The sequence below is a fragment of the Pyrgilauda ruficollis genome, unplaced genomic scaffold (assembly GCF_017590135.1).
Source record: "Pyrgilauda ruficollis isolate IOZ18807 unplaced genomic scaffold, ASM1759013v1 scaffold1, whole genome shotgun sequence".
NCBI lineage: Eukaryota > Metazoa > Chordata > Aves > Passeriformes > Passeridae > Pyrgilauda > Pyrgilauda ruficollis.
This window is the reverse complement of record NW_024508100.1, coordinates 17,392,808-17,419,600: the sequence shown is the minus strand read 5'-3', so window position 1 is coordinate 17,419,600 and position 26,793 is coordinate 17,392,808. Positions and strand designations below refer to the sequence as shown.

General features: G+C 38.8%; 1 protein-coding gene across 1 annotated transcript; it reads right to left on the bottom strand.

Annotated features, from left to right (window-relative positions):
* Positions 1–1,235: 1,235 nt before the first annotated feature.
* PGM2 (phosphoglucomutase 2) lies at positions 1,236–23,367 on the bottom strand. The gene is made up of 14 exons (XM_041458644.1): positions 23,264–23,367; positions 18,744–18,911; positions 17,801–17,907; positions 17,360–17,444; positions 16,085–16,168; positions 15,327–15,520; positions 14,061–14,250; positions 13,306–13,403; positions 10,684–10,864; positions 10,472–10,565; positions 8,971–9,100; positions 6,311–6,500; positions 5,558–5,691; positions 1,236–4,800 (listed from the first exon to the last, which is right to left on the bottom strand). The coding sequence occupies exons 1-14, from the start codon at positions 23,333–23,335 to the stop codon at positions 4,698–4,700; spliced, it is 1,830 nt and encodes a 609-aa protein (XP_041314578.1). The 5' UTR covers positions 23,336–23,367; the 3' UTR covers positions 1,236–4,697.
* Between the last annotated feature and the right edge of the window lie 3,426 nt (positions 23,368–26,793).

Genomic DNA, 26,793 nt, shown 5'->3' with positions numbered 1-26,793 from the left:
CCATGAGTCAGGGCAGAGCTTGGTGCTGTACCCTTTGAAGTACCACAAGGCAAACAGGAAGTTTCCACCCAAGATGCTTTCAGAGTTCAAGTTGCTCCATAGCTGGGCAGCAGCTGAGCAGTCATGCTTTTGGATTGTGAATTTGAATGCAGGCACCTATATTGTGTTTCAGTTGCCTTGTAAGCTTCTGTGCTTTTCCCTCTATGTTACCCATAAAGATTATTTTCTATGGTTATTATGTAAAACAGTCTTTTTTTGTGACTTCTGTCATGTAAATTTGTTTAGTACATTATTAAGGGATGTTGCTGACTGGTTTGCAGTGGTCTGACTTAAGGAGTTCTGGATGAAGTACTACATTCTTATCCAGTGACACTGTATCTCCAGATGCTATTTATATATAACCTCAATTCATAAATAAAATTTGCATAACTGTTATTATAGCACATTTACCTACTGCATGTGCTGTAGGAATACATGGCAGTGACATTAATTAGTGATTATCTTTGTAGACAAGAGGCTTTCTATTATCACTGATGAGTAGTCAAGAAGGAGTTGAGCTACTGTTACAGATCCTGCCTGCTGCTGTCTCTGTATTTTTGAGCATTTCAGATGTCATGGTTAATCCTCTCTCCTTCATTCCCATACATACTTTTGAAAATTACTTACCAGTGTTTATGTGAGTATTTTAAGCTTCTCATTTTTGTTTGGAAGCTGCTGTTTCTATGCAATCATCTATATTACAGTTTATTTGGTTGGGTGTTAGGATATGATTGGAGAGTTTAATAGTGTCATCCCATTATTCACAATGTTCTGATGGTGCATGACCTCATTTCAGTCACCTGGCAATTGCTATACAAAAGAGTGATGTTGTTTTCTACTTGGAAGTTGATCAGAAATACTAATACCATGATGAATGCATATCTTACATAGTGCAAAAATGCCCTGTGGAGGAAAACAATTCAGCTTAATTACTTTTGATTAGTTTTGTACTTAGAGACAGGAAACTGTTTTACTGGTGATCATTTTTATTTACAATTAATTAGATATACATATGGCATCCAGATGCCTTCAGCATCGGAATCCCAAAAATCCCCAAACTTGTTAATACTTATGTTGGTGGTTAACAACTGTTAATTTAATATCATTGTAATGTTGCTATTCACAGTGATTGTTAATCAAGGACATAAGATTTGCTTGTTGGTGGTGTGTGAAAATAAAACCCATGACCACTGGAATTTTTAAAAGAATTAGCAAGGAGAAAAACTTTATTTACAGAAACTTTGTAGGTGAATCAGTTACATATTTAAGCACACATTGTACAAAATTGAAATTTTTTATATAATAAAGCTTCTTAGAATTAATTCCAGTTATCCTGAATGATTTGTTGAATATAGCAAAATCGTTAAATAAATCCTTCTGCAGCTCAATACTTGACTATCATAACAATACTTTTAGATAATATGCTGTGGACTAAGTTCATAGTACTTAGATGAAATGTATTTATTTCCTTCCAGCCAAACTGTTCCAATCCATCCCTGAATTTTAATTTATTCAGTAAATTTTATGATACTGTGACTTGTAAAAAAATGAATAACCTTCAAGTGAAGTCCATTGGTCTATCCTTAAAGCATTACTGGTTTTGGGGTTTGTTTTGGCAGAGTTTTGAGTACTATGCTCATTCTTCTTAGTCTCTCCCTCTAGCCCCATAGGCCTGATCGCCTATAGGATCAATATTTATAACTGTCACTGGAATTGTGTTCCCTTCTGTTATAAAAATCAGACTAATTTTACATGTTTTTGGTAATGTAGGGATGTGTCTTCCTCTAGAAACAGCCAAGAATTCCCTTACACCCAAGTTCAATCTGGGCTGCAAGTACTCTTTATTCCAGGCATGGCAATTCCCATTTCTGGATATAATACTAGTGCACCTGCTCCCAGTTCAAGGCTTCTTTTTTACAAATTACATTTGGCTATGGTTTAGTATCTGTCTTGGGACTAAGAATGTCTAAGTAGGCTTCATTATCTTACACAACACTTCAGTGAAAGAATTAGACCAGCTCTGAAGAAACTGTAGCTTAACACCCGTTCTGACCTGCAATATTAACTTCTCTCTTGCTATACTCTTGCTGCCTTTGTTTTGATTCTTTATTTCAGTTCTAGATCCTCTTTCTCTGATGCAAGACAAGGTTAGTAAAGACTTTCGCAATAACAAGTTGCTAAATTGTAATTTTGTAGTTTGTTGTAATTGCTCAAGCAGTTTGATAAACCGCTGTGGGTTTGGCTATTTTTTTTGTCATGTCCCGCCCCCCTGAAGTTGTGAACTTCTGTCTGGGATAGAGAAAGGAATGGAGCAAGTAAATTCCTTGACCTTGGGAAGACAAAATGATAAAGATTAGGTCATTACCTTATGTCTGTACTGTTTCTGAGGATGTTTCAGTATATATGAGCGCATTTCAGGTCTCACTTCCAAACTTCTAACATTAGCAAAATCCAAATCCAGGTTTGGCATATAAAAGCACATGTAAAATATGCCTCGCTAACCTGTGGAGATGTTAAGATAAAAACATTAAAAGATTCAGGACCTGTAATCCTCCATCTTCAGGCCTTCCCCATGAATTCAGTAAAGCATCCTTTATCATATTCTGCACCAAAAGAAATGTGAGCCCTCCCAGTAAAAATGAAAGTAAAAAGAATTACGGAATGGTTTTGGTGTGATGGTCCCCTTTAAAAATCACCTTCCCTAGTTCAACTTCCCTACATGAAGCAGGGACACTTTCCACTAGATCAGATTGCTCAAAGCTGCATCCAACATGGCCTTGAACACTTTCAGGCATCCAAGAGCTTTGCTGGGCAACTTGTTCCTGTGTCTCACCCTCCTCAGTACAAAAAAATCTTTCCTTGTATCCAATTAAATCCATCCTCTTTCACTTTAAAACTGTTTCCCCTTGTCCTGTCACTACAGACCCTGGTAAAACATGTGGGCTTATAAGCCCACTTTTATATTGAAAGATCTCACAGCCTCTTGTACAGGATGAGCAACCCCAGCCCACTCAGCCTTTTTTCCCAGCACAGGTATTCTAACCCTCTGACTGTTTTCATGACCTTCCTCTGCACCTGCTCTAACAGCTTCACATTGTTCTTGGATGCGGTACTCTAAGAGGGGTTTCACAAGAGCACAGTGGAGGGAGAGAATCACCTCCCCTGTTGGAGCACAAGGCTGCAGGCTTGTGCAGACCCACAAAGCTTCTCCAGCCCTGAGGATGTAGCTCATCAATGCCCAAATTGAAGGCACTGCCCCAACCTGCCTCCTGAAGTGCCATTCCTGAGTCTGTGATTTCGAGCAAGGAGAAAGCCAGTAAGAAGCAGATCCTTTGTGGTAGGATAGTGCTTTTTATCCTGCCAATGTCTCCCCTTACATAACTGGCTCAGGCATGAAAACTCCCCTGCAGAAAAGTACTGGGACACACACATGGAGGCTTGAAGGTATTAATTCCTTCTGATGGGGCATAATTCGCTCAACTCGGTTGACTTGAGAGGCCGCTGTCATGTCTTAGAAGTTGTCATAAACCACCAAAGATCCCTGAAGCACCCCCAAACTCATTTCTGAGGCCTCTCACAGGTCTGCACATGATCTGCAGTAGTACATCAGACTATAAAACTTCCTCTCCTTCCACTTCCCCCAGGGCTGCCTCCCCGTATGCAGCTGCACAACTGCTGCAATCTTCAGTTGCACTGAAAATAACAAGCACAGAAGACTTGAATTCTGGGAGGATAATCAAGCTTAGGAGTTTTGCATTTATAAGAAGTATGTACCTACGGTTGTGACCATTATTGCTACACTGATATCCAAAGCAAATACTGAAAATGCAGAAAAGCCCCATATTAAAGTCAACTGGCAACCTCCAAAAAACCCTCTCAGGCTTTGCAAGCACAGACAAGAGCATGCAATGAAATTGAAACTTCTGCTCTAAATTAGACATGCACCAAGTCATGGCAGCACAGTGTGAGAGGCTCCAAAACTAGGCTATGCATTGAACTAATTATGCTTAGTTCAGTGAGGCAAAAAAAAGGTGCTGTATGTCGATATACTATCTTAATGGGTTCGTGGTATTCAAAGACAGTTTAGTACACTTTGTATCCCTTGCCTGGAATATTATACAGAGTCTCATAACAAACAGAAATTGAACAAATTTTGCTGTGAGTTTCTTGTTTCTTTGGGCCAAAATCCCTAAGAAAGATCACTACTTCTGATTAATCTGCCCCAAGTTTGTCAAAGTCTCACCACAGGCTTTAAATACTTCCTGTTAACAGAAGAACTTCCTTTGCAAATCTAAACCTAGACAAAGCTGCATAGTGTTATCAGATGATATGTACACAAAACAAATAAGTCACCACAAAACAGGCTGTTTCAGATATCAGAATATTACTTATATTTAATTAAAACAAGTTTTGATTGAAATACATTTGCAGTCAACTTTTAGTTCATAAAGCTTTTACTTCAACTTATTGGGTTTTTTTGGTCCGTACTACTTTCCTTCCAAAATAAGATACTAGAGCCAAGAGTACCCAAAATAACTCTTAAAAGCAGAAGTCTTTAGAGTCAGAGTTCTCATACGTTTGGTCCTAAAAATCCTTAACTTCTTAAATAATGCACTTCTAATTCTGCAAAAGCCAATCAAGGTAGTAATTTTGCTATTTTACTCAGTCTTTCGTTGAAGTTTGTTTTTCTCTGGTTGAAAGAAGTGTTTTTCAAGAGCATTGACCAATTCATCTAGTTCCTTCTTCAGCTGTTCAACATCACTGGAAAACAAAAATCACACAAACACAGAAAACAGTGAAACAGTGGAAAAGCTAAAATGTATAGTTTTAGTGTGAGGAATTTTTAGATCTGTTGCATTGCTTTAGACAAACATTTTCTATTAATGCTAGAAGTCTACATTTGATTTCTTATGGCAATGCACTGATGTTCACTTTCAACTGATATGCACGAAGACTATGAAGAAACATAACTCCACAATATAATCTAAAGTAGTATGGCAAATTTGAGTTCAGAAGATCCTCTATTACTAAATGTGAGTGGCTAGAAGTGTAATTTTTATACCTGTAGCAGTATTCTTAGATGACTTTTCATCTGTGAAAAAATATTACTTTCATTATATAAGTTAATTGTTATCTTTAAGACTGTATGATTTCCAAGGCTACTGGTTAAGGATATAATTGCTAAACATAAAAGGGTCTGAAATATATTAGAACACTTTATATTTGATTAAATATTTTTAAAGCAACTTTGTATGTAAAAAAAGGGGTGAAAATATTTGCATTTATTTAAGGCAGAATGCTTTTCCTGATACTGTTTTCACTGAATGTAAAACCGAGTTCAAAGAAATTTCAGTGACAAGAATGTGTCAATAAATTTTGCAGAAGCTTTATACAAATACATTCTCTAAAATGACTTTAGTAATATTATTGACCGTGGACAGCTCTTATTTCTCTAAAACAATACCAAAAAGCCACACAGACCCTGTTACACCAACTGCACTGCTGTAAGTGACAATACCTGTTTCCAGGGGGTGCACAAAGTTCAGAATAGTATTTGATCTTTGGTTCCGTCCCACTGGTTCTCATTGTAGCCACTCCTCCATTAGCAAAAGTGAATGTTATCATTTGGCTGCTTTTACTAGTAGGAAGTATCTAGAAATATTAAGAATATTAAAAAAAAAAAAACTTGGAAAGAGGCTATATATAAATCCATGATTTGATGTTAGATAGTATGACAAAAGCATCAGCTAAAATTATAGTTTAGTTCTGTTTTCTTCAACATTATGGTCTTAAGACCACAAGGACAGCCTTGCCCTCAGCCTGGAATCTGGCAGAACTGCATCACTGCTAGGTAGCTCATTTCAATTCTAGACAATTTTTTACTGCTAATAGAAGTTGAGCTGTCATGGCATTTCCCAGGAGGAAAGGAAATGGAGATTGAGTGGCGAAACAGAATCCAAAGCCACATCTTAACAGACAGTTTAACTTGCACTCACAAGAAAACAATGCAGATTGCTGTAGCAAGGCAGCAAGATCCTCCTACTGCCCTTCACAAACTGTCATCCTGGAGAGAAAAACACACCACAAAACCTAACAAAAAACCCAACACCCCCTTGGCTTCACTTCCTCTCACCAAGGCATAACAATCGTCACCAATCTAAGTTATTTTATGACTCAGCATGTAAATATGTTTAGTGTTTCTCCACAGAATGTCTTATGTATGTGTACATACATCACATATGATTTACATGCAATTTAGAAAGATACTTACAGCCTTTTGATCTGGCTGGCTGCTGTCATATCCAGTAGTTAGATCCCTTATTCCAGAAACTTTAAATCTACCACAAGATTTTGGGTATGTGTTTTTTCCATCAAAATTTCTAAGGTTGTCAAAAAGCTGTTGAATAACTTTAGGATCATGGCAGATGAAATACGAAGCTTTGGTAATATGGAAGCCATATCTGTGAAGATGCAATATTAGTGAATCCAGGAAGCAATGTCCTAAGAGTTGTACACCAGACACATTACACAACCTTCCAAAAAGCAACACTGTACTCATGCTCACTCAACTGAAGCACCAGTTCTTGCCCTTAAAATTTTAAAAAGGTCCAAACAGCTTAATTATCCATTTTACATACTTCAAATAAACTTCTCTGCAGATGTCTTTTATTTTTAATGATGAAAACTGAGAAAGTTTACAGCAATACCAGAAAAAAAAAGTATACCATTATTGCCTTGAAGTACTCTAACCACCAAAGGAAGGGAAGAGATTACATGTAATAGCTTCTTCGAATGGATTCCAGCTGACCTTTTCTAAGTAAAACAAATTCTAGACTGGTTTTTCCAATCACACTTCACTGAAGTGTTTCTACTCTCCCATTAAAGTGTTTTTACTAAACCAAACTGTTCTGAACATTGTCTCTCTACCTGTTTGCTTCCAGGTAATGTGATGCAAAGACAAATGACCCGGTAACACTGACTTTTCAAAATATCATGTTGTTGAGAAACATACAAGCCTGGGCTGGTTGTTCCAGTGAGCTCTTGCTACAGATCAAGACTTGATAAATATCCCTGACGGCAGTGAAAATCTGAGGGGCAGAAACTTCATTAGTACTAGGATGTTCACGCTAGAAATCTGACTCTTAAATAGGGTCATGATTATATCTAAATGGATATCTTGAAAGTTAATAGTAGTTAAATTATCTTAAGAATTTAGTAAGGGAATTAACAAAACCTATCCTGTATCTGAAAGAAGTGATAAGCATGTTAGGACCATGTCCTTTTTCTGATCTGCATTGACTTCGAGACAGATTCCCCTTCTACATTTCCATAGCACAAAATAAGAGTTTCTTCTGCTTCAACTGTAACTCACAAGGCAAATCTAACAAAAAAGTAAAGTAGTAAGAAGTAGAAAACTGCAACTCTGTATCAGCCACAAACAAAAATCAAACACATACAAAACAACCTCCCAAAACAAAACAAGAACCGTCCTTCCAGCTCATTATCAAACAACAGTTTAATAGGGCAGATTTGTATCCCTCCCTCTATCTGTAGCTTTGCCACGAAGAGTGACTATGGACAGTGACATCTTACAGACTGCTTTTATGCTGAAGCAGCTCTGAGTCCTCCTCAGTGCCTATGTACACAGCAGCACTGTGGCACAGCTCAATTCCACTCAGTCAAATATTCTGAAGTCAACCTGAAGCAGGTGTTTACTGTAGTATTAGTATTTAAAAAATAATAAAAAAAGCTCAAGCCAGAGCTTGAATATTCAATTATTGAATATGCACTTCCAGCTAGTAGCATTTAAGGGAATTCTCACATCAGATGCTGCATTTGCTGCTCTAGGTATGAATTTTTCTTTCATGCTTTTATATCACACAATTTATCTATGCAGTGTAAGCAAGTCTTTGGCACTTGATTCCTTCCTAAAGAGACAACAAAACAAGCATGGCTTGTTTTGCTGCACACAAATGAGAACTCAGGACTAGCAAAACAAGCAGCACAAAGGCTGGAGTTTTCCAAGAGTTTTTTTGCAGGTTCCGCACTCCCTTGTTAGTGCGTACGAGACACGAAGAGCTGGAGAGTATCAAACAGCCTGTGCTGCTCCCTCCTCTAAAACAAACAACCCAAAACCTCCACAAAAATCACTCCCTGCCTCATGAAATCCAATATTCTCCTTTGCTATTGATTTCTTTGAATCCATTAAAAAAGAACAAAAGAAAAGTAGTGCCTCAGAGGGATACCCAGCTGTATACAGCCAAGAGTAATGGCCAGTCACAGCCCTTCTGAATAATCAGCTCAAATCTCATTAATCAGGAGCAGAAAGAGAAAAGGAGAACCAAAACTCAACAACAATAATCTATTAAAAAAAAAAGACAGAATAATACAATAAAAAGCCTAACTTTAGAGCCAACTAGAATGAATTTAATCATAAGTAGCTCTGCAAGGACAGAAGCTGGCTTCTATGTATAGCATAAATAAGCCAGAGCTACTTAGACCCATTCAGCCATTAACATTTTTGAGTGTCTGGCTCATTTAAGCAGCAAGAAGCACTATAATCTCTACACCTTAGCAATACAGCTGGCCAAGCTTCTGTAAAAGGACCCAAGTACAGAACTTCCCAAAATAAAAAAAAATTTCAGGCAAGTGAAGAAAAACACCACAAATATCTCATTACTAATAGAGAATTAGTAAGGTAGTGATTATTATATTTAAAATACCTTAAAACAACACAAAACAAAGTCATAAATATATTCATGTCCACAAGGCAGGAACACTTTCTGAAGATTACTATTACAGAATTATCTTAATAGTACAATAATTCACATTTTATTTCTTTATAAACTATAGGTTGCAATTAAGTCCCTATTAACCCCAGTATGTGAAATTGAGAAAATCTGAAAAATAAAAAATTAAAATTGAACTCACTCATCATAGACAGCTTTCAGCTGCTGAGACAAAGATAAATTCCTGGTTGCCAAAAAGCTGGCCATCTCTGCAGTTATAACAGCAGCACTGACACCATCTTTATCCAGAACAGCAGGACAGCACATATACCCTAAACAAGGAACATTAGTTATAATTAGACACATTTTAACAGGAAATGGGAAGAGGAGGGAAGGTTAGCCAAACATCTTTGAAAGGAGAAACGCACATTACCACAGTACAGACATTTTAGAGTCAAATCAAAAGCAGAAAAAAATGTATTTTCTAATCAGTGTTAATTTTATTAAGCAAGGTATTCAATGGAATTTCAAGACAGAGTTTTATCATATCATCAGCATCATATCAGTGTCACATGCTCCCAGGTTCTTAAGGAGCTTTCTAAAGAAATGCATATTACCATAGTACAGATATTTTAGAGTCAAACCAAAAGCAGAAAAAATGTATCTTCTAATCAGTGTTAATTTTAATAAGGTATTCAATGGAATTTCAAGACAGAGTTTTATCATATCATCAGCATCATATCAGTGTCACATGCTCCCAGGTTCTTAAGGAGCTTTCTAGAAAGAGAAATGCCACACTGCAGGAACAACGCAAGTATAGCATTGTCTCAAATGTGATTACCTTATTCGGTGGTGTAAGGTAACACAGATAACCATGTGTGAAATTATCCACATTTTCTCTGTTTTTCAGGTATTGAGATACTCAAAGAGCATTAGAGATTTACAATTCCCTCCTCATGAATTCATAACTTTCATTTGTGGCTTTCAACCATGGCTTTTCAGTTCACAAATGTAATTTGGGGTAGTTTTTAATTTATTTTATTCTCATTTACACTGAACTTAAACCTGTCAGGCAAAAAAGCTCAAGTTCATGTCTGAAAAAAGGCGTTTGTTTCTTTTGTTTAAAAGAACTTTATGCAGAATTTGGAGTCCAAATCTGCATAGCCATGCTACAGCCATGCTGCAGATAGATACTCCTAGTTCACAAACTTTGTGCTAAGCAGAAATACAAAGGTTTTAAAAACTAGTATCAATTAGCCAAACAGATTATCTGTTTATCTGAATTATCTGTTACTCACTGGAAATACACCCATGGTATTGAAAACACCCTTTTGTTGCCATTTTTACTTTTTTTACATTTTACTTCATTACTGGGACACTGGCAAAGGCTGCCCTGAGAAATTGTAGAATATCCTTCCTACGTTTTACTTCATTACTGGGACACTAACAGAGCACTGGCAAAGGCTGCCCTGAGAAATTGTACAATATCCTTCCCTGGAGACATTAAAGAACCATCTGGGTTCAATCCTGTGTAACATGCACTAGGACACCCTGCTTGAGCAGGAAGATTGGACAAAATGACCTCCAACAGTCCCTTCACAGAATCTCACCCATTCTGTGACTCTCTGCAATTCCGTTACTTATTGCAGTAGCTCTATTTTCACTATTTTGCAAGATATGAAAACATAACATTCTTCTCTTACCTATAGCCTCCTCAAATGCAAAAAGAACAGCTTTCCCCTGGTCCATGAGCTGTTTGGCACGGTTGCCCATCCACTTGAAACCTGTCAGAGTTTCCTAGAGCAGCAAGAAGAAATCAAAGGCATTAAAAAGAAAAGCAATGTTTTATGAACATATGACACTTTGTAGGAAAGATACTAAAAGCACATGGAATAATGTGCAACATGTTGCTTACCTCAAAGTGAAAACCTTCCTTTAGTGCAATTGCTCTCAGGATTTTGGAAGAAACAGTACTGGATAACATGTAAACATCTTTAATGGCACGAGTATCCCTACTGTTATTCTTCCAGCAAGTGAAGATCCACCAGCCTAAAAGAGCTCCTAGTTCATTTCCAGAAAACACTTTCCATTCACCACTACAGGCAAAAAGTAGATTAGAAAGTACATGAAATCAAAGGATAATACTGGGCTAAAAAAGAATCTATTGGCTCTTCTATAAATGAATTTTAACAAATAGACCACTGCTTGGAATTCCATGTAACAGTAACAAGGTATCACATGTTCATGATGAACAAACAAAAAAATTCCTCCCCCAAAGTAATCTGAAACTGTTACCTTTCTTCTCCATCATACACATAAGCTTTTGCAGTTATCCAAAGATGAAACATATTCTAAGAACAAAAATGTTCAGCATACAAATTATAAACTCAGTGACTAAGACAAGCACAGAGACACAAAAACCAGTTCTCAAGTGATCAGTATTTTTAGTTGACCTAGTGACAAATACTTTTAATTTAATCACAAATACATCAATTAGTCATTGGGAAGATTGGAAAAAAATCTTAAATGGGTATAAAATATTAATATTGATGTGTTGCTAGAACAGGAAAAAAATGAAGAAAAAAAAGAAAGACAGATGTCAAAATTGCCAAAAAAATTCCCAGTCACAAAAGGGGACAGAGACACTTCCAGACTGACAAAACCAAGACCTACAGAAACAGTACCTGTTGTGAAAGAGAAGCAGACTCAGTCTCCTGCATTTATTGATGCCAACAGGCACAAAGCAATGCACAGCAGCAACTTAGTGTAAGAGTGCTGAGAGAGTGTGCTCTACAGGAGGTTCTGTCAAAGAAGAAGTACAGATACTGTAGAAGCCTATATTAATATCTGATTAGTGTATGAAAAGCTACAGCAGAAGTCTGAGAAGACACAGGACTGGAAGTTAGGAGACAACTAAGACTGGCTAAACAACGAGCGTAGAGGCAGCAGAATGAGAGCCCCACACTCTCACTGGTAATGGATGCAGTAAACTAACACCCCTCTTCAAGTTTCTGGTAGCTCAAAGTTTTCAGACAAAAAGCATGAGTGATTTTGCATTCTTGTTTTAACCCATCATAACTAGCATAATCTGAAACTCATTATACCTTTTTGTAAATGCTGAATTGCCAACTGAGGCAGACACAGACCACAACCACTGAAATAAGAACCTTCCAACTAACACTCTCCAAGATACAGCAGTGTCCACAAAAAACCATTCTTCTTCCAAAGGCAGAGAAACCTCCTTAGTTCATGCTGTGAGGCTAATGAATTTAAAAGCACCCCAAAACCCCAAAGAAAACACTGCCACTTTTAAAGCTAGCTTTTTTGGTTATGTGTTGAGCAAAATGGGTATTTGCACTATCTCCTTTAACTGGACTTTTGAAATTTGTCTAACTGATACAGATTCAACTATTTAATACATCCACAACCACTGAGGACATCTAGCAGATGCCCATATCATCCCTTGGGTACCAAAACTGTTGCCATAATTTTACATCCCTCTTCTGTCCCTCATGCACAGGGAATTCATATATGCTGGCCCAGCAGCACATTTTTTTTCTGCTCCTCTCTAAGCTGAAAACCTTGAAGCTTATTTTTACTGAGGATTTATAGCTTATAACTGCTCAGATTAGTTTCTGCTTTATCAAGGTAGATAAAGGAGAAACACCAGTATTTGTAGATACGATACCAAGTGCTTGAACTTCAGCTTTCTTTTATTGATCAGATAAAACCACAATACAGAAATGCAAACAATTGTAGAAGTACAGGATATCAGAGGGCACGAAATCAGGGGACAGCTATATTGAGTCAGAACTATAAGTTACATTTCACAAATATGAACAATTTATGGTAAGTATGGTAAGCCCTTGACTGAGCAAGTCTGCCTGTTGTGATCCCCTTGTAGACTGGGTATGCAAAGATAAATACTGCACATGTAGGTGGGTCTTGAAGGGGAGAGTACAAATGACTACACCAAGATGTACGGAAAAACTTTAAGGTGAAATGTAAATACATAACACTATGTAAAGAAGTGGGAAACTGAGCAAGAGAAGCACAAATCATTTAATGATTAGTAAAATGTTTGGTTTAACAGGATTTGAGAAAGAAGATACCCATACTACAGAGCAAGAGATTATCAGGGAGCTATACATATTCTCCTGAATCCAAGTTACTTTTTAATAAATCTAGAATGAAAAAAATGTTTATCAGTCGTACGCGAAAAAATCTAACTGAACACCTACCTTTGAAAAAGTATAGCACAATAACAATTCACATGCTTCTGTGCATGCCTGAACTACAGCAAATATCAACTATTTATTCAGGGTTCTGTACACTGTCTAATATTGATCATTATTTCATATCCTGCCTCTACTGTAGTCTGCTTCATACAGTCTTCTCACATTTCTGTATGTTTTCAATAAAAAAAATTATTACTGTGACTATTCTTCTTCTGCAACACAAGTAGCAAGAATTCTCCAAATGAGCCTAACCTTGGGAGTAAAAAATGTCAATGGTTTGCATTACTTTATTACCATACCTCTCTTGTTTCTCTGCCACTGCCAGTCGATCAGCATCAGGATCATTTGCTAAAATGATTCTTGCCCCATCTTTTTCAGCCAAAGCAAAAGACAATGTCTGGAAATGTGGCAAGCAGGACCAGATGAGTGTTAATATTCCCAAATATTTTCACTTTCTTTATAGGTTTTAAGTAATTTTCCCAATTTTTTGAATCTCAAACACCTGAAATCATTACGTGTATCTCAAAAAACCCAAAAACTTCTAGCCTGGTAGCAGAAGAACATAGTCAGGACATTTAACTTTACCTACATCATTCCACTTCTGTAGCCCAAATTAAAAGCTACCTAGATTTAAGAGGATCCTTCAATAACAAAGTGTAACAGAAATAGTAGCAGAAACTCTAACACCTATCAGGACTTCTCCTGTCCCCTCCTGGTGTGCTGTCAGAACAAAAGAGTTCCTTCCAAAAGAAAATGAGAAGATTTTTATTGTTATTTTATTTTTTAAAATTAACTATCACTTTGTCCCATCAGCAGATCCTGCCCATTCTGTTAGAGCACAGAACAAAGTAGCTGAAAGTTATAGCTAATTACTACCTGACTGGTTCAAAGAGGGTTATGTCAATGAAAGGATACCAGCTAACTCTTCACTAAATGTAAGGCTATGAAACAGATTAAAAATTGACATTCCACCAATATCTACAGGTGTGACTTTTGGCAAAAAGGAAAACACTGAAAGACATCACAGCTGTTAAAAAAAATTAAATCTATTTACCAGAACACCTTTGCCTTCTTCAGGATTTGGATACTTCACTGTGGGAAAGTCTGGATCAGGATCTTTCTGCTCCGGAACAGCAAAAGGAGGGCTAAGGTCAAATGCCTTGAATGCCAACTGCACAAATTTATGTCCTACGCCATGCACAGAAGTATGAACAAATTTCAGGTTTGTTTCCTTGTTTATATTCCTGAAATAAAACAGGTTAACAGTAAACTTGGACACAGAAGACCTGACTATGTTTGGAAACAGTATTTTATGTCACTGTTAAAATAATGAATTAAAGGAGATCAGATTTTAAAAGCAATGGCTTGAAAATTGGCTTAGCCTAATTTTTCAACAATATGAGTCATTCTTGGCATCCAGTATCCTAGCATGTGCAAATCACTGGAGTAATAAAGACAGTACAGTCTACACAGCCCAAAGAAGTCAAACGAAAAACAAATACAACTGACTAAAGAGATTCTTCATCCCCAACTCTAGCATTTAAACCTGAGAACACAGCCTGCCCAATTTGAGCACACTCATTTTAAGGAAGTAAAAAGTGTTGGGCATACCTAAAATCATGCAAACTCCTAGGGAGACATTTAATTCCAGCTCTGAAAAATCAGTGTAATAGGCCCAGCTTTCTAGTAACTCCTGACTGTTTTTAGCAAGAGGCAGAACATGGTTACTGGTGGTCAAAACTTCTACACAAAATAAGCAGATCTAAAAGGTTGATACTCATCTACTACATAAATCAATTCTAACTGTTCACCAAGAGAAACATTCACTTCATTTTGCTGAGTAAAGATTTTACTGAGCATGTGATAGGAGTAGGCTGTTGTAAGGCACTCAAGACTACGAGGAGCAAAAGCAAGGCTGGAATGACAGAGCCAAGGCCTTCTTGTCCAGAACTGGCTTAACAACCTGCCTCACTGTCTCTGAGAATCTTGTTTTGAGGTTGGTGGGCTGTCCATGCCAGCTCACCCACAGCAGCCCCAGTCTTGCTGTGACACTTGGCTGATGCATGGCCATGAAAATACAGGGAGCTATCATCAGAAATTTGCTCACTTTGCTGGGTTAGACTTCTGCCAGGACAGTTTTATTAACTGGATCATGACACCACCACACAGCTGCCAGCACAACCCCAAAAGATGACAAAAAGGCACAGGCAGAACAGGGTCATGGCAGGATTGTGGCCACGCTCACTTCCATCAGTTTAAGCTGCCCTGCTAAAATACTAGATGGAATATCCTTATTCTTAAAGGAATTAACATTAGTCACCTGTAAAAGCACTGTTTCTGTATGTCTTTGAAATACTCCTTATTGACCATGGCATATGGATCATGAAGCAGCGGGCTGCTGTCAATCAGTTTGTCATCCCAAGCCTGAGGCCATGGTTCTTGGTTCTCCTCAATAGCCTGAGAAATTCCTTTATCATGAGGGGAAATGATCTGAGCACCATTTTCCCAGTAAACCTAAATAAAAAACAGGTAAGTGAGTATTTGATCATTAATCTTGTAAGACAGTTTTGTTACATTTTTTGTTGGTTAAGGTGCAGTAAATTAACTAGAGTATTACAGTAAATTAGGCTTAGGTATATCCAAAGTATTCTGTTCATCTTCTCAGCATTTCTTCTCACATCCCATTTTTATTCTATTAAAAACTCCAGTTTAATCTTATCAAAAGATATCAGGATCCATAATGAAACACAAAACAATACCCAATCACTTATTGAGAAAAATTCCATTTTTGTATTTTGGAAACAGTCTGTACATGACTGCCAAGCTACTGAATGAGTGGTGCACAGGTAATTCTGCTGTGGTTTTTTTTCAGTGGGTAGCAGATTACAATGGCATCCTGCCTTCTAGAGTGAAGATTCTAATTATATTATTAGTTTAACATGATACTAGTTTTAAATACGCAGTAGAGATAGAGAGACTTGCAATTAATTTAGTCTATACCATGATAGGAACTATATCAATTGCATTTAGTTTCTCCACATGGAAAAAAGAGCCAGAAAATAGATCACATTAGAATACCTTGTAACCATTGTCTTGTTTTGGATTATGGGAAGCAGTAACCATAATTCCAGCACAAAGCTTCAGATGAGTTACTGTGTATGGCTGTAACAAGAAAAAGTTACTTGAAGTAGAATGTGTCACATATCGTATATTATTTCTTCTCATGCATATATAATACTTCACAGTATGAAAACAAAGTCAAGATGTGATTCCTACACACGGACTCCCTAAAGCAGAAGCTAAACAGTACTTGTTCCACCAGACTCATGTGGCACAACTTTAGCCCTTGTTTTTTCTTGCGCATTTTTCCATTTATATGCTATTAATGTTCCAGATTCACTTTGTGAATCTCTAGTGCCTTTCTAGAAGGAAGCCAGATGCATGTGTTCCTTACTGTGGAACGACTTGAGGTACCTGAGGCCTTAGAGGCTGCCAAGTCTGTTGGGTAATGACACAAGTCAGCACAGAGAGTCAGGGCAGAGAACTTGCAGCTCAAGCAGTCTCATCCACACTGTCTTTTGGGAGCAGCCTGGGGAGCAGCTACTCCATCAGGGTTCAGAAGATAATTGTTTTGGAGAGAACTCTTATAAATTAGCTCAAAACAGATGGAGCGAATTAAAAATGAAGCATTATTCATGAATACATGTCCAATTTGTGTTTACTCCTGGGTCTTTGTTTAATAGTGAAATGCAATCAACTGCAGTTCTTGCAACACCACTTTAAGCTGCACTATGAAGAATTTGACCCTAAATCTAAAAAAAATTGTATCAGTATAAGAATGGTATGTAGCAAGTCTTTATATTACTGTGTTCTGTTTGCAATGCTCACTGGAGCAACTGGCACATGGAGAAATGATTGCTTTTAGGACAAGGGCCTAGAGCAGGGCTTTTCTGTGCTGTTCTGGAGACACCTGGTGTTCTGATGGGGGCATCGTGGACACAATCCAACAACCCTTCTGGCAAAACATCACTGCACTCCAACAACTTGCTATTTTGGATTCAATGCCTGCCCTTGCCCCTCATCCCCAAAAAAAAAAAAAACATCCAGCCAAATGTATGTTTCAGACTTCAGACTCCACAGCTCCACAGCAATCTGCTGACATTCCACATTCTCTCTTCTTTTCCTATGGATGTTGTAAACTATAAATAGCTAAATAAATACAAGACTCCCTGCAGGAAGAGCTTAAAAAGTAAGAACTGGTTTGTGTAGTTATCCTTAATTTAAGTAATGCGAGATATCTTATGGTATTTGTGTACATTTCAAGCAGATAAAAAGATATAATAAAAAACCTACCACGAAAGGAGTTGGTATTATGTCAGAGAATAGATAAACTGGAACTCCCTGACTGATGAAGGTATTGGCAGCAAGTCTTGCAAACCTAAACAGGAAGAAAAGATACCATGGGAATATATTAATTTTCTTGCCTATTAGTTTCCTAGAATTCACAGCTTTCCCTCCTACTCTAATGCAATTACAAAATCCCAGCAAAAACACCATCACTTACCAATATATCTCAATTATTGTACAGACCCAATTTAAATGTGTTCCCTCATTATTCCCAATAGACAAAGCACAACTCAAAGAACTGCTCTGGCATTACCAGTATGTAAGAATACTGTAAATCCCACATATTAATGCACTTTACAGAAAGAAAATACAATTGAAGTAGATATAAATCCATCATGGATCACACAAGGTATCTACAAAATACTAAACACAAAACCTAAGAAGTACCTTTTGCTACTACCTCCACTGGAAAGATGAGCACGAGCATCAAACCCAATCACAACTCCTCTCTTTTTCAGGTCACTGAAATTCTTCTCAAGGTATCTGCAAAATCCCTTAAGACAACAACAAACATTACATAAACAACAACCTCATTAACCCAATCTTGATGTTTAATTTACCATCACATTAAGATAATTGCTACAATGTTGATGTCTTAGGAAGCTAAGCACACATAGCATCTCACTGAACTGCTCTGGGATTCAGCTTCACTCCAGGACCAATCAAAAACCTTCAAATCAATATTGCATACCTGGGCAGCATTTAAGTACTTTTTAAAATATCAGAATCAACTCCAAAAAGGTAATACAATTAGTCTGAATTGCAGATTTTGAGAAATTATTCAGCTGTCATAGGTCTCACATGAGGAAGAGGACAGCTGGCCAGTGTTTCAAGTTTTCAAATCTCACTCTTAATAATGGCATCTCTTTAGCACATGATACATCACCACTCCAGGCTGCAGTTATTCAAGGTTGTGGGTTTTTCCCCAAGAAGATCTACTTTAGGATCCACGTATGTATACATACCTTCACTGCACGTAAAACCATGTCTAGCACATGCAAAGCTTAATCAAATGTTGGCTACCTTTGGGGTTTTTTTGTAGCTGTTACAACAGTGCTAACTGTTACACTTGAACTTAACAGCAGCTGTGTATAAATTAAATTGCAAATCAAATGCGGAAAGTAACTTCTTTTAATGGTTTAACAGCTTCTCTCTGCTTGTTTTCAGAGACCAGCACTCAGCTAATAATTATAATTTAAATTACTTCTGAAAACTGGAAGAATAGGAGAGAACTTGTACTTCCATAGAATACTCATTTGCTTGCCACAAATCAGGCTCTTCCATTCATCTACACAACCAGTTAAGTGAGATAAAGTGCTGAACACAATACCTGGGTTGTCTGGATAATAGTCAAGTCATTCATGTGGGAAATCCCTGCTCCCATGGCAGCTCTGAGCCCTGCTGTGCCAAACTCCATCCTCGAGCCAAAGTATTTCTGCAGTTCTTCAGCATTTCCTTCCGCAAGCAATTGTTTCACGATTGCGTAAGTTTTTGGATTCTGTTGACACAAAATTCAGACATTCTAAAGGAGGTTTTGTTCATTTTAACAGAAGTGACTTTCTGTCCCAATCTCTGGGTTTCAGTATCAAAACATGGCACACAATTTCAAGAACTCGTGCTGTCTTCTTAATTTTAAATCAGCACAACCTCAAGTATTACTTGCCTTAGATTTATCTCCTTAAGTGAGCATGCTACCTGGACAGCAGTGTGTGTTTGTGTATATATATCTCTCACAAACTGGGATGTTAAAAAGACTTCCAAGATGTCTATTTTAATGTTTTCTATTTTTAAAAACAAAACTAACAAAAAGCAGCACTTTCACAGTTCAGAGAATTTTTCCTCATCACAACACAAGAACTACACTAAACATTTAAGAAAGTAAGGTAAGCTGTAATATTTTTTATTTCTATAGCACTATATGTAGAGTTTAAAACAAATGAAATCATAACCTTGTCCCAAGACTGGGTAGCACCAGAGGTAGCAGCAAAACTAGGCAGACTGGGCAGAAGATAATTTCCAACATGTTTGCAGGTAACGCTTGTAAAAATAAACATAACCCCAGGACGAAAGCCTAGAAACTACAACCAAATTCTTAAATAAAATTACTTGAGAGTGGCAACAAAAAGGCCATGTCAGACCTTGACAACAGTGAGGAGATTCTAACTTTCACTGCTTTTCTTGATATATTGTTTCCACAAATTCTCTATTGTTAATTACTCTTTTTGTTTCCAGACTTAGGGAATTAGCAAAGTCCTGTATGCCTCAACTTCTTAACGTTATAACATGAGACTTGCAAAGTTCCAGTATTTGATTTCTTGAGAACGCAGGAGACAAGAGGACAGATGGCAGGTGGCAGATTCCTGACAACAAGATTATCTGAGAGGCAGCAGGTTACTCACTGCATGAGTACACACACTTTACTCTGGAGTACAAAGATTCTCATTTCCAAAGGGACACAAACTTTGATTTCTAGGCAATTAAATGAACTCATAATAGTCACAGACTTTACTATTTCCTGGATGACCAAGGCATGCTTACAGCAAGGGAAAGCATATCATTCTAGGCAAAAAAGGTAAAAAAATTAAATGTAAAACCATGTATCTTCTGCAGCTTCAGAAAATGCTGCAAAGACACAGAGCAGTAGGCATGTGAGTAAGTTTGCATACAAAGGTATAAACATTCTGCACATCAAACAATGACCAGAGTCAGGATGTCCTAACCACTGACCTGTGCACCCACTGCCACAGGACAAACAACATAGTTTAATTACATACTGAAAAAGCTAAAGAGCCTTTAGTACTAATGAGCATATTGCATAATGAAGAATAAAATAAAGAATTAAAAAAAAAATCCAGCTTCTTGAGCACAATAAACAACTAGGTACCTCAGAATTACTGATTTCCAGTGCAAAAATTACCAATTTACCAGTCCAAGAATGTTGTAACTGACACTTCCTTGCAGGCAGCTTGACACAATTATCTATTATTAGTGGGTAATTACACTCTGTAGGAGTAACTATAATTCTATGTTGTTATAGAATATATAGGGCAGCATAACTGAGTTTAGGCTGTTTACAAGTTGATGTCAAGTTTTTGCTGTAACATCAGGCCTGTGTCTCAAAAGTAAAGCCCAGATGACACCATTTGCATCCAGTTTTGTACACTGCCTAATCACCTTTTAATTTCTCTGTGTGAGCTTTGTGCACACAAGTCATCTCTTAGTACTGAAAAGAGCATGTTTTTAGGTAGATACCACACACATTTCTACAGGTGTTTGACAGACCAGAAGCTGCAATGCCAATGCAGAAGGACATCAGGAGCATCCTGCAGCTCTAACAGCCAAGGAGTTTTTTGTTTGTTGTTAGTTTAGTTTCCCAGGTCTGGTATGTACTGTGAAACTAGAAGGATCCTCCAGTTTTCAAGTCTGGTTAAATGTACATGTCCAGGTGGCTGCTCAAGTCTTAAGAGTTTCAGTCCATATAGTTTACTAAAGAAAACTTGGTTGCATTAACTGAGTTGCTCCCCACTGCCTGCCTCCATCCCACACCAAACAATGGTAAAAGCCAGGCCAAGCCTGTTCAATATGGTAGAAGGATTTTTCCAGAACTACTGTTATAATTGTTTATGGCTATTTTCTCCTAGGAACTTGCCTATTTTTGCTTTTGTGGAGAACATTATGATGCCATTGTACACAGCTAAGTAAAAAACTAATCTTGGTTTTGGCTTTTTCTTCTGCTTAAACAAACTCCTCATAGCGTCTCTACCAAAGAAGGACCAAATTGTATCAGAAGGACGAAATGCTGGCTTTCTCCTTTCTAATTGATTCTCTCAGGTTACGCTTTTTCTGCTCTCAAATTAAACCAGATATGAATATGGGAGTACCATTTTCTGTGAATACAGTGGCAGATGATTTAATACCAAGATAATAACCACTAGTGCAATTAGCTTGGACATCACCTGGTAACACTCGAGTTATTTACTTTAATCTACACTACAGGAAGGCCCAAAGAGTTATCATCAGTAGAGGAGTCCCCACAAGGTTTTACAGGAGAGGAGAAACTTCTGACTAAACAGATTTTATTTTTACTAAAACCAGAAGCTATCTTCCATTCATAATTCTATGACTGATAATAGAAAGAATAACAAATATGTTATTCCTGTAATGAACAGAGTGATGAAAACAACCTGGTAATGAGCACAGTAATTGTCATGTAGGTAAAACTTCCAGTTAGGTCAGCAGGACTGCCATCAGCCATAAGGGCTTGCTCTTGCAGACGATTATTTTGTAAGAAACATGGCGCTTATCATCATTAAATATTAACCCATCTCCACATGTCAAAAAGGAACTTTTTTTTTATATCAGAGTAAATGGACAAGGGTTACACCTGATTCTTCTGTTGCTCAATAGAAACATGCAACAGCTCCGTGAGAAATTAAAATACCTCATCATTTTTGAGCAATCATCAATGGGTATTGCACACTAGTCAATCATTACTGAGTCAAAGATGCAAGTTCTAACAGAGGGCTAAACTTCCAAGAGTAAAGATGCTATAAGGGATACTGCATTATATTTCCAGAGGGTTTAACAAAATAATCAGAATAACCAGTTAAAAAGCAAATTATTACACAGAAGACAGGAATACAACTAATGCTGGTCAGGGAAGCTATGTAAATAAGAGGCTCTAAAACCAAACTATTTTCTCAAATTTAATTAAACTAGGAAAAAAAGGCACAAAAGCTCATTTGACGTGATGCATTAGCATTTCTGAAAAAAGGACTAGTTTGTCACTGCTGTATCACTAATAAAACCAGAACTGGGTAACTGGTCGGTTAAACAGTTTACTGATTTTACTGAAGAATCACAAGAAGCTCGAGGTACTTCTAATGACACCCTTTAGAACCTGGAAAGAATACTAAAAAAGAGAATTATTATATGCTTCCACTGCTATTTTTGAAATAAGCAGAAGATGCCTCACCAAACAGGTATGTGTGCTGCACAAAACCAGAGAGCATTGCCGAGTGCTCAGCTCGGGGGGAGTCCATTAGTGACTGAAGGAGGGCAATGGCCAGTCCAATACAGACAAATGAACAAATTATATTTAAAGGGACATTAAAAATGCAAACCAAATGTGCCAATAGAGGCCTGCATCTCAGTGGAACCTGCAGCAGCAAGCAACTACATGACCATTTCCAGAACACTACTATGGCAAGATATCTCTTTAGGTATGTGGGAAACAGAAACAGACAGAAGATTCTACTTCTGCATATAGTGCTGTCAAAACCAAAGATAGGCATCAACAGAAAGGGAAATAACACCTGAAAAATACAGGACTGAGAGCTTCTGCATTTCCAAGTGTTTTTGAAAGGAGCCCCCATGTCTTTTGGGATCAATATTTTAGTAAACAAGAATTTGAAGGTACCAGGAGGTTTTTAACACTGAGAGACAGGTAACACGGCAAAGTATGCTGGTCTTGAGTAATTTAAGTCTACCAACTGCCCTGCGACTGAGGCGGTTCGGAACAATACAGGCCCTTTTGAAAACGACGTTCAGTACAGCTGAACGCCCGACTGAGAGACCAGCCGGGACGGTTCTGAACGGCAGGTGACGGAGCCGCAGCACCGGGGGGCCCGCAACCCCACCTGCGCCAGCCCCGCCGCGGGGCGGGAGGGGATGGGTGGAGGGGGAGCGTCCCTTTGTCAGAGAGCTCTGAAAGCAGAGCCGAAGGAGCAAACAGGTGCTTTTACCGCACCCCGACCCGGTACAATGCAACAGCCGGGCGTCACGCCTCCTGACCCTGCGCCCCCATCGCCCCCCGCCCAGCCCGCGCCTGGCGGGAGCCGCGCCCCTCACCTTATCCCAGAGCAGCCACTGCTCGGCCGCGCGGCGCAGCGCGCCATCCGCCGCGGAGCCCCGCGCTGCCATCCCGCCGCACGCCAGCTGCCACCGCCGCTCCGCTCCGCTCCTTCCCTCTTCCGGAGCGCGCCCGCCCCGCTCCGCTCCGCTCCGCTCCGCCCGCCGGGCCCGCCCGGGCCGTCCCACCTCCGCCCCGCCCGCCTGCCCGGGCCGGGGTCAGGGCCGGGGCCAGGGCTGAGGCCACGGCCGGACAGGGCGGCCCCGCCTCCGTCCTGCCCGCCGCGGCTGCCTCGGGGCCCTCGCTTAGATTCGGGGTTTAATAATTTATTTTCCCGGGGCGCTGAGTGTTGTCAGGCGGGGCTGCGGCTGCCGGCCCGGCGGAGCCCCGCGCAGCCCCTGGCCCCGGCCCTCGCACTGCGCCGAACGGAGGAGGAGGAGCGTTCCCGAATAACTGCGGGAAATCAGCGGTGGAGACAGCCGCCTCCTCCGCAGCATGGCTGACGGAAGAAAATAACGCTGTTAGAAGTGTCACATTCCATGGGCTAAGGCGACTGAGATTCCTTTTTTTTATAGCCAAGGTAAATGAGGAATGAACTCAGGAGCCCTCTAATTTAGAATAAAGATTATAACTAGATGATCTTTAAGGTCCTTTCTGACCCAAAACATGGTATGATTCTAAAATTTTCAAAGAAATAATGACTTGTACAGATACTTGGAAACCTTTTAAAGTTGATTAGTACATTACCAGAATGCATGTGAACAAGAGAAATGCTACATCAATTGCAAAATGTTAATGCACATCCTTCTGATATTCACTACTGATCAGTGAAATAATTGTTATGATACCCTTACAGAAAAACTGTTCAGATGAAACATCAGAGGAACCAAAGAATAAGAAAATCAGAAAAAATTATGCTGTTTGGCCACTTTTCTAACCATCTGTTTTCTCTGTTGTTTTGATAATGGTCATTTAACCCAGCTCCTCTGGCCTCTGCACCTCTCTGGCTGAACACAAATCTGACCTCAGCTGCAAAATTAGAAAAAACCCAAAGCAACTGAATTTCACTCGGAAAATGGATTGTGTTCCTTCTGCTGGAATTAAATAACAGGTTAATATGGCTTTGATTGAATAATTATTATAGCTTATAGCATGGAGGCTTTGAGAGAAGCCTGAGCTGCCAAGCTGCTGCTCTGTCTAAGCAGTTCCTATAACTAAGCTTGTGTTTTGACTAAAATCCCTTGAAGATGCCATGATAAGCCCCTCTATCCTGGTTGATTTCTTACAATTTTTTGGGCATACAGTCCAGAGAGCACTGAACCGTCTTTCTTGCCTAACAAGATTTCTGTCATCAACTTCCCAAAGTACTAAGGGAAATAGCAGTGCTCTGGAGCTTCAGGGCAAGGTGTTCTGGAGGTTTTTCCTATATTTTATCAGCCTTTATGTGAAGCTGGGCTAGACCAGGTGATGCACATCTGCAGGGAGTGACTGGAATTTCCCTGTGTAACGCTGCAGCACAGGCCAAGGTAGGGGAAGATCCCTGAGAGTGGTGCAGAAGCAGAGCTGTGTTGCAGGTGTTCTGAGGCTGCTGAGAAATGTGAGGTCACTGTGAAGGTGCTATACAGGAGGAGCAGGTTAATTTGCCAGGGGTGCCAAGTCCTGAATCTGAACTCTTGGCGCTTTCCATCAGTGGTTCAATGGGAGTAATTGGAGCATCCCTTTTCCCCCAAGTTTAGAGGATGGGGAAAATGAGGAAGGGACTGGCCTTGTGGAAATGTCACTGAACTTCTACATGCTGATCAAAGGCAGGAGAGAAGTAATCACAGGAAAAAAGTAAGATTTGCTTATGTTAAGAATGATACAGCCACTACAACACTGACTTTGTAAAGCACCATAACAAAGTACTGCCACTGACTCAACTGAAGGAGGTGACAGATTAATGGAACATGTCCTCTTTCCCTTGAATGCCTGAGGCTGGCTATAAATCAAGCAAGTTTTCTTCAGGATGGATCAAAATGGTTATCAGGATCCATTACAGTATAGGCTCAGCTGTGTCACAGAAAAACACTTTGGAAGTTCTTGTCTAATACCTTTTGGGACTGCTCTGAGCAGAGTGGCCAGAACCATGCAAGTTGCAAAGTGCCACAGTCCTGAAAACTTCATGATCTAATGACACCAGAGGAGGCTGAAAATGAAACAATAGCCAACTGCTGCCCGCAGCTGCTGTGATGAACACAGTTTTTCATTAAAATGATACAGTGTAAATTATTTCAAAATACTACATAACTTAACAATAAGATCCTTCCTAGTGATTCTTTCAAAAAGTGAATTTCCAAGAAAGAATTCAAAACCCAACAGTATTTCATAAGAAGCCCTGGATACTAAGTTGGAGAAAAAATGGTTGACTACATGTTAAAAATCAGCTAAAACTGAGACATAAAAGATGAAGGGTTTTTCCTTTTTTTTCTCCCCCCAGCTGTTACCAAACCCAGGTGAAACTGACAAAATAAAACTTAAAAAATCCATTCAAGAAACAAAGTAAGTTTGCTGACTTTATACTCTTTTTAGGAACTTAAAATACTGTGTCTAATTTTAATTTGGATCTTCTTCAGAACAGGCGGAATCCTTACTAAATTCACATTAATGCTAGAATTTCAGAGTGGGGTACCTTGTGGGGTACCTAAAGCATCCCTCTCTGAGTGGAGACCTCCACTTTTCTGAAGTGAAACGTTTCAATGAATACTGAATGCTATAACTTGAGCTCAGTGTGGCTGCAGCTGCAGTGTGGCTTTTCACACCAAGTATGAACTAAATGGCATTTGTCTGTTAGCTCTCTTAGGCTTTAGCCTTAGCACCACAGCACCAAATTGCTTTATTTAACTCTCAGATAGGAAGAGCAATGAATGCATTAATGGTGCTCATCAGGATCTTCAGGCAAGTTTTGATTTTTATGTTATCTGCAACTATTCGTTGTACAGAGGGATTTTACCAATGTAGATAAATACCTGAAGGGAGGATGCAAAGGAGAAAAAGAGCCAGGCCCTTTTCAGTGGTGCTCACTGACAGGACAAGAGGTACAAACTGAAACAGAGGAGGTTCGAGGTGAACATTAGGAAATACTTTTTCACTGTGATGGCGACTGAGCACTGACAGAGTTTGCTTAAGGAGGTTTTGGAGTCTTCATCCTTGGAAATACGTAAAAGCCATCTGGACATGGTTTTGGGCAGGTGGGTCTTGAGCAAGGAAATTTGACCAAATGACCTCCAGAGATCTTGTCCAACCTCAACCATTCTGTGAATCTGAGATGTTGATACATTCTGTAATTCATGAGATGTTGTATGTTCTGGCAAGGAACCTAAATTTTTCATTGCTGACTTCTACAGTATTGTGATGCAGATGTAGAGAAAATTTGTGAAATGCTAACAGAAAATGAATGTCACAACCAGTGATATTTTCTTGTTGTATGTACAGATATTACATTTAAACACTTCTGCCCAGTTCCCCCATTTTCAGTATGCTTTTAGTGCAT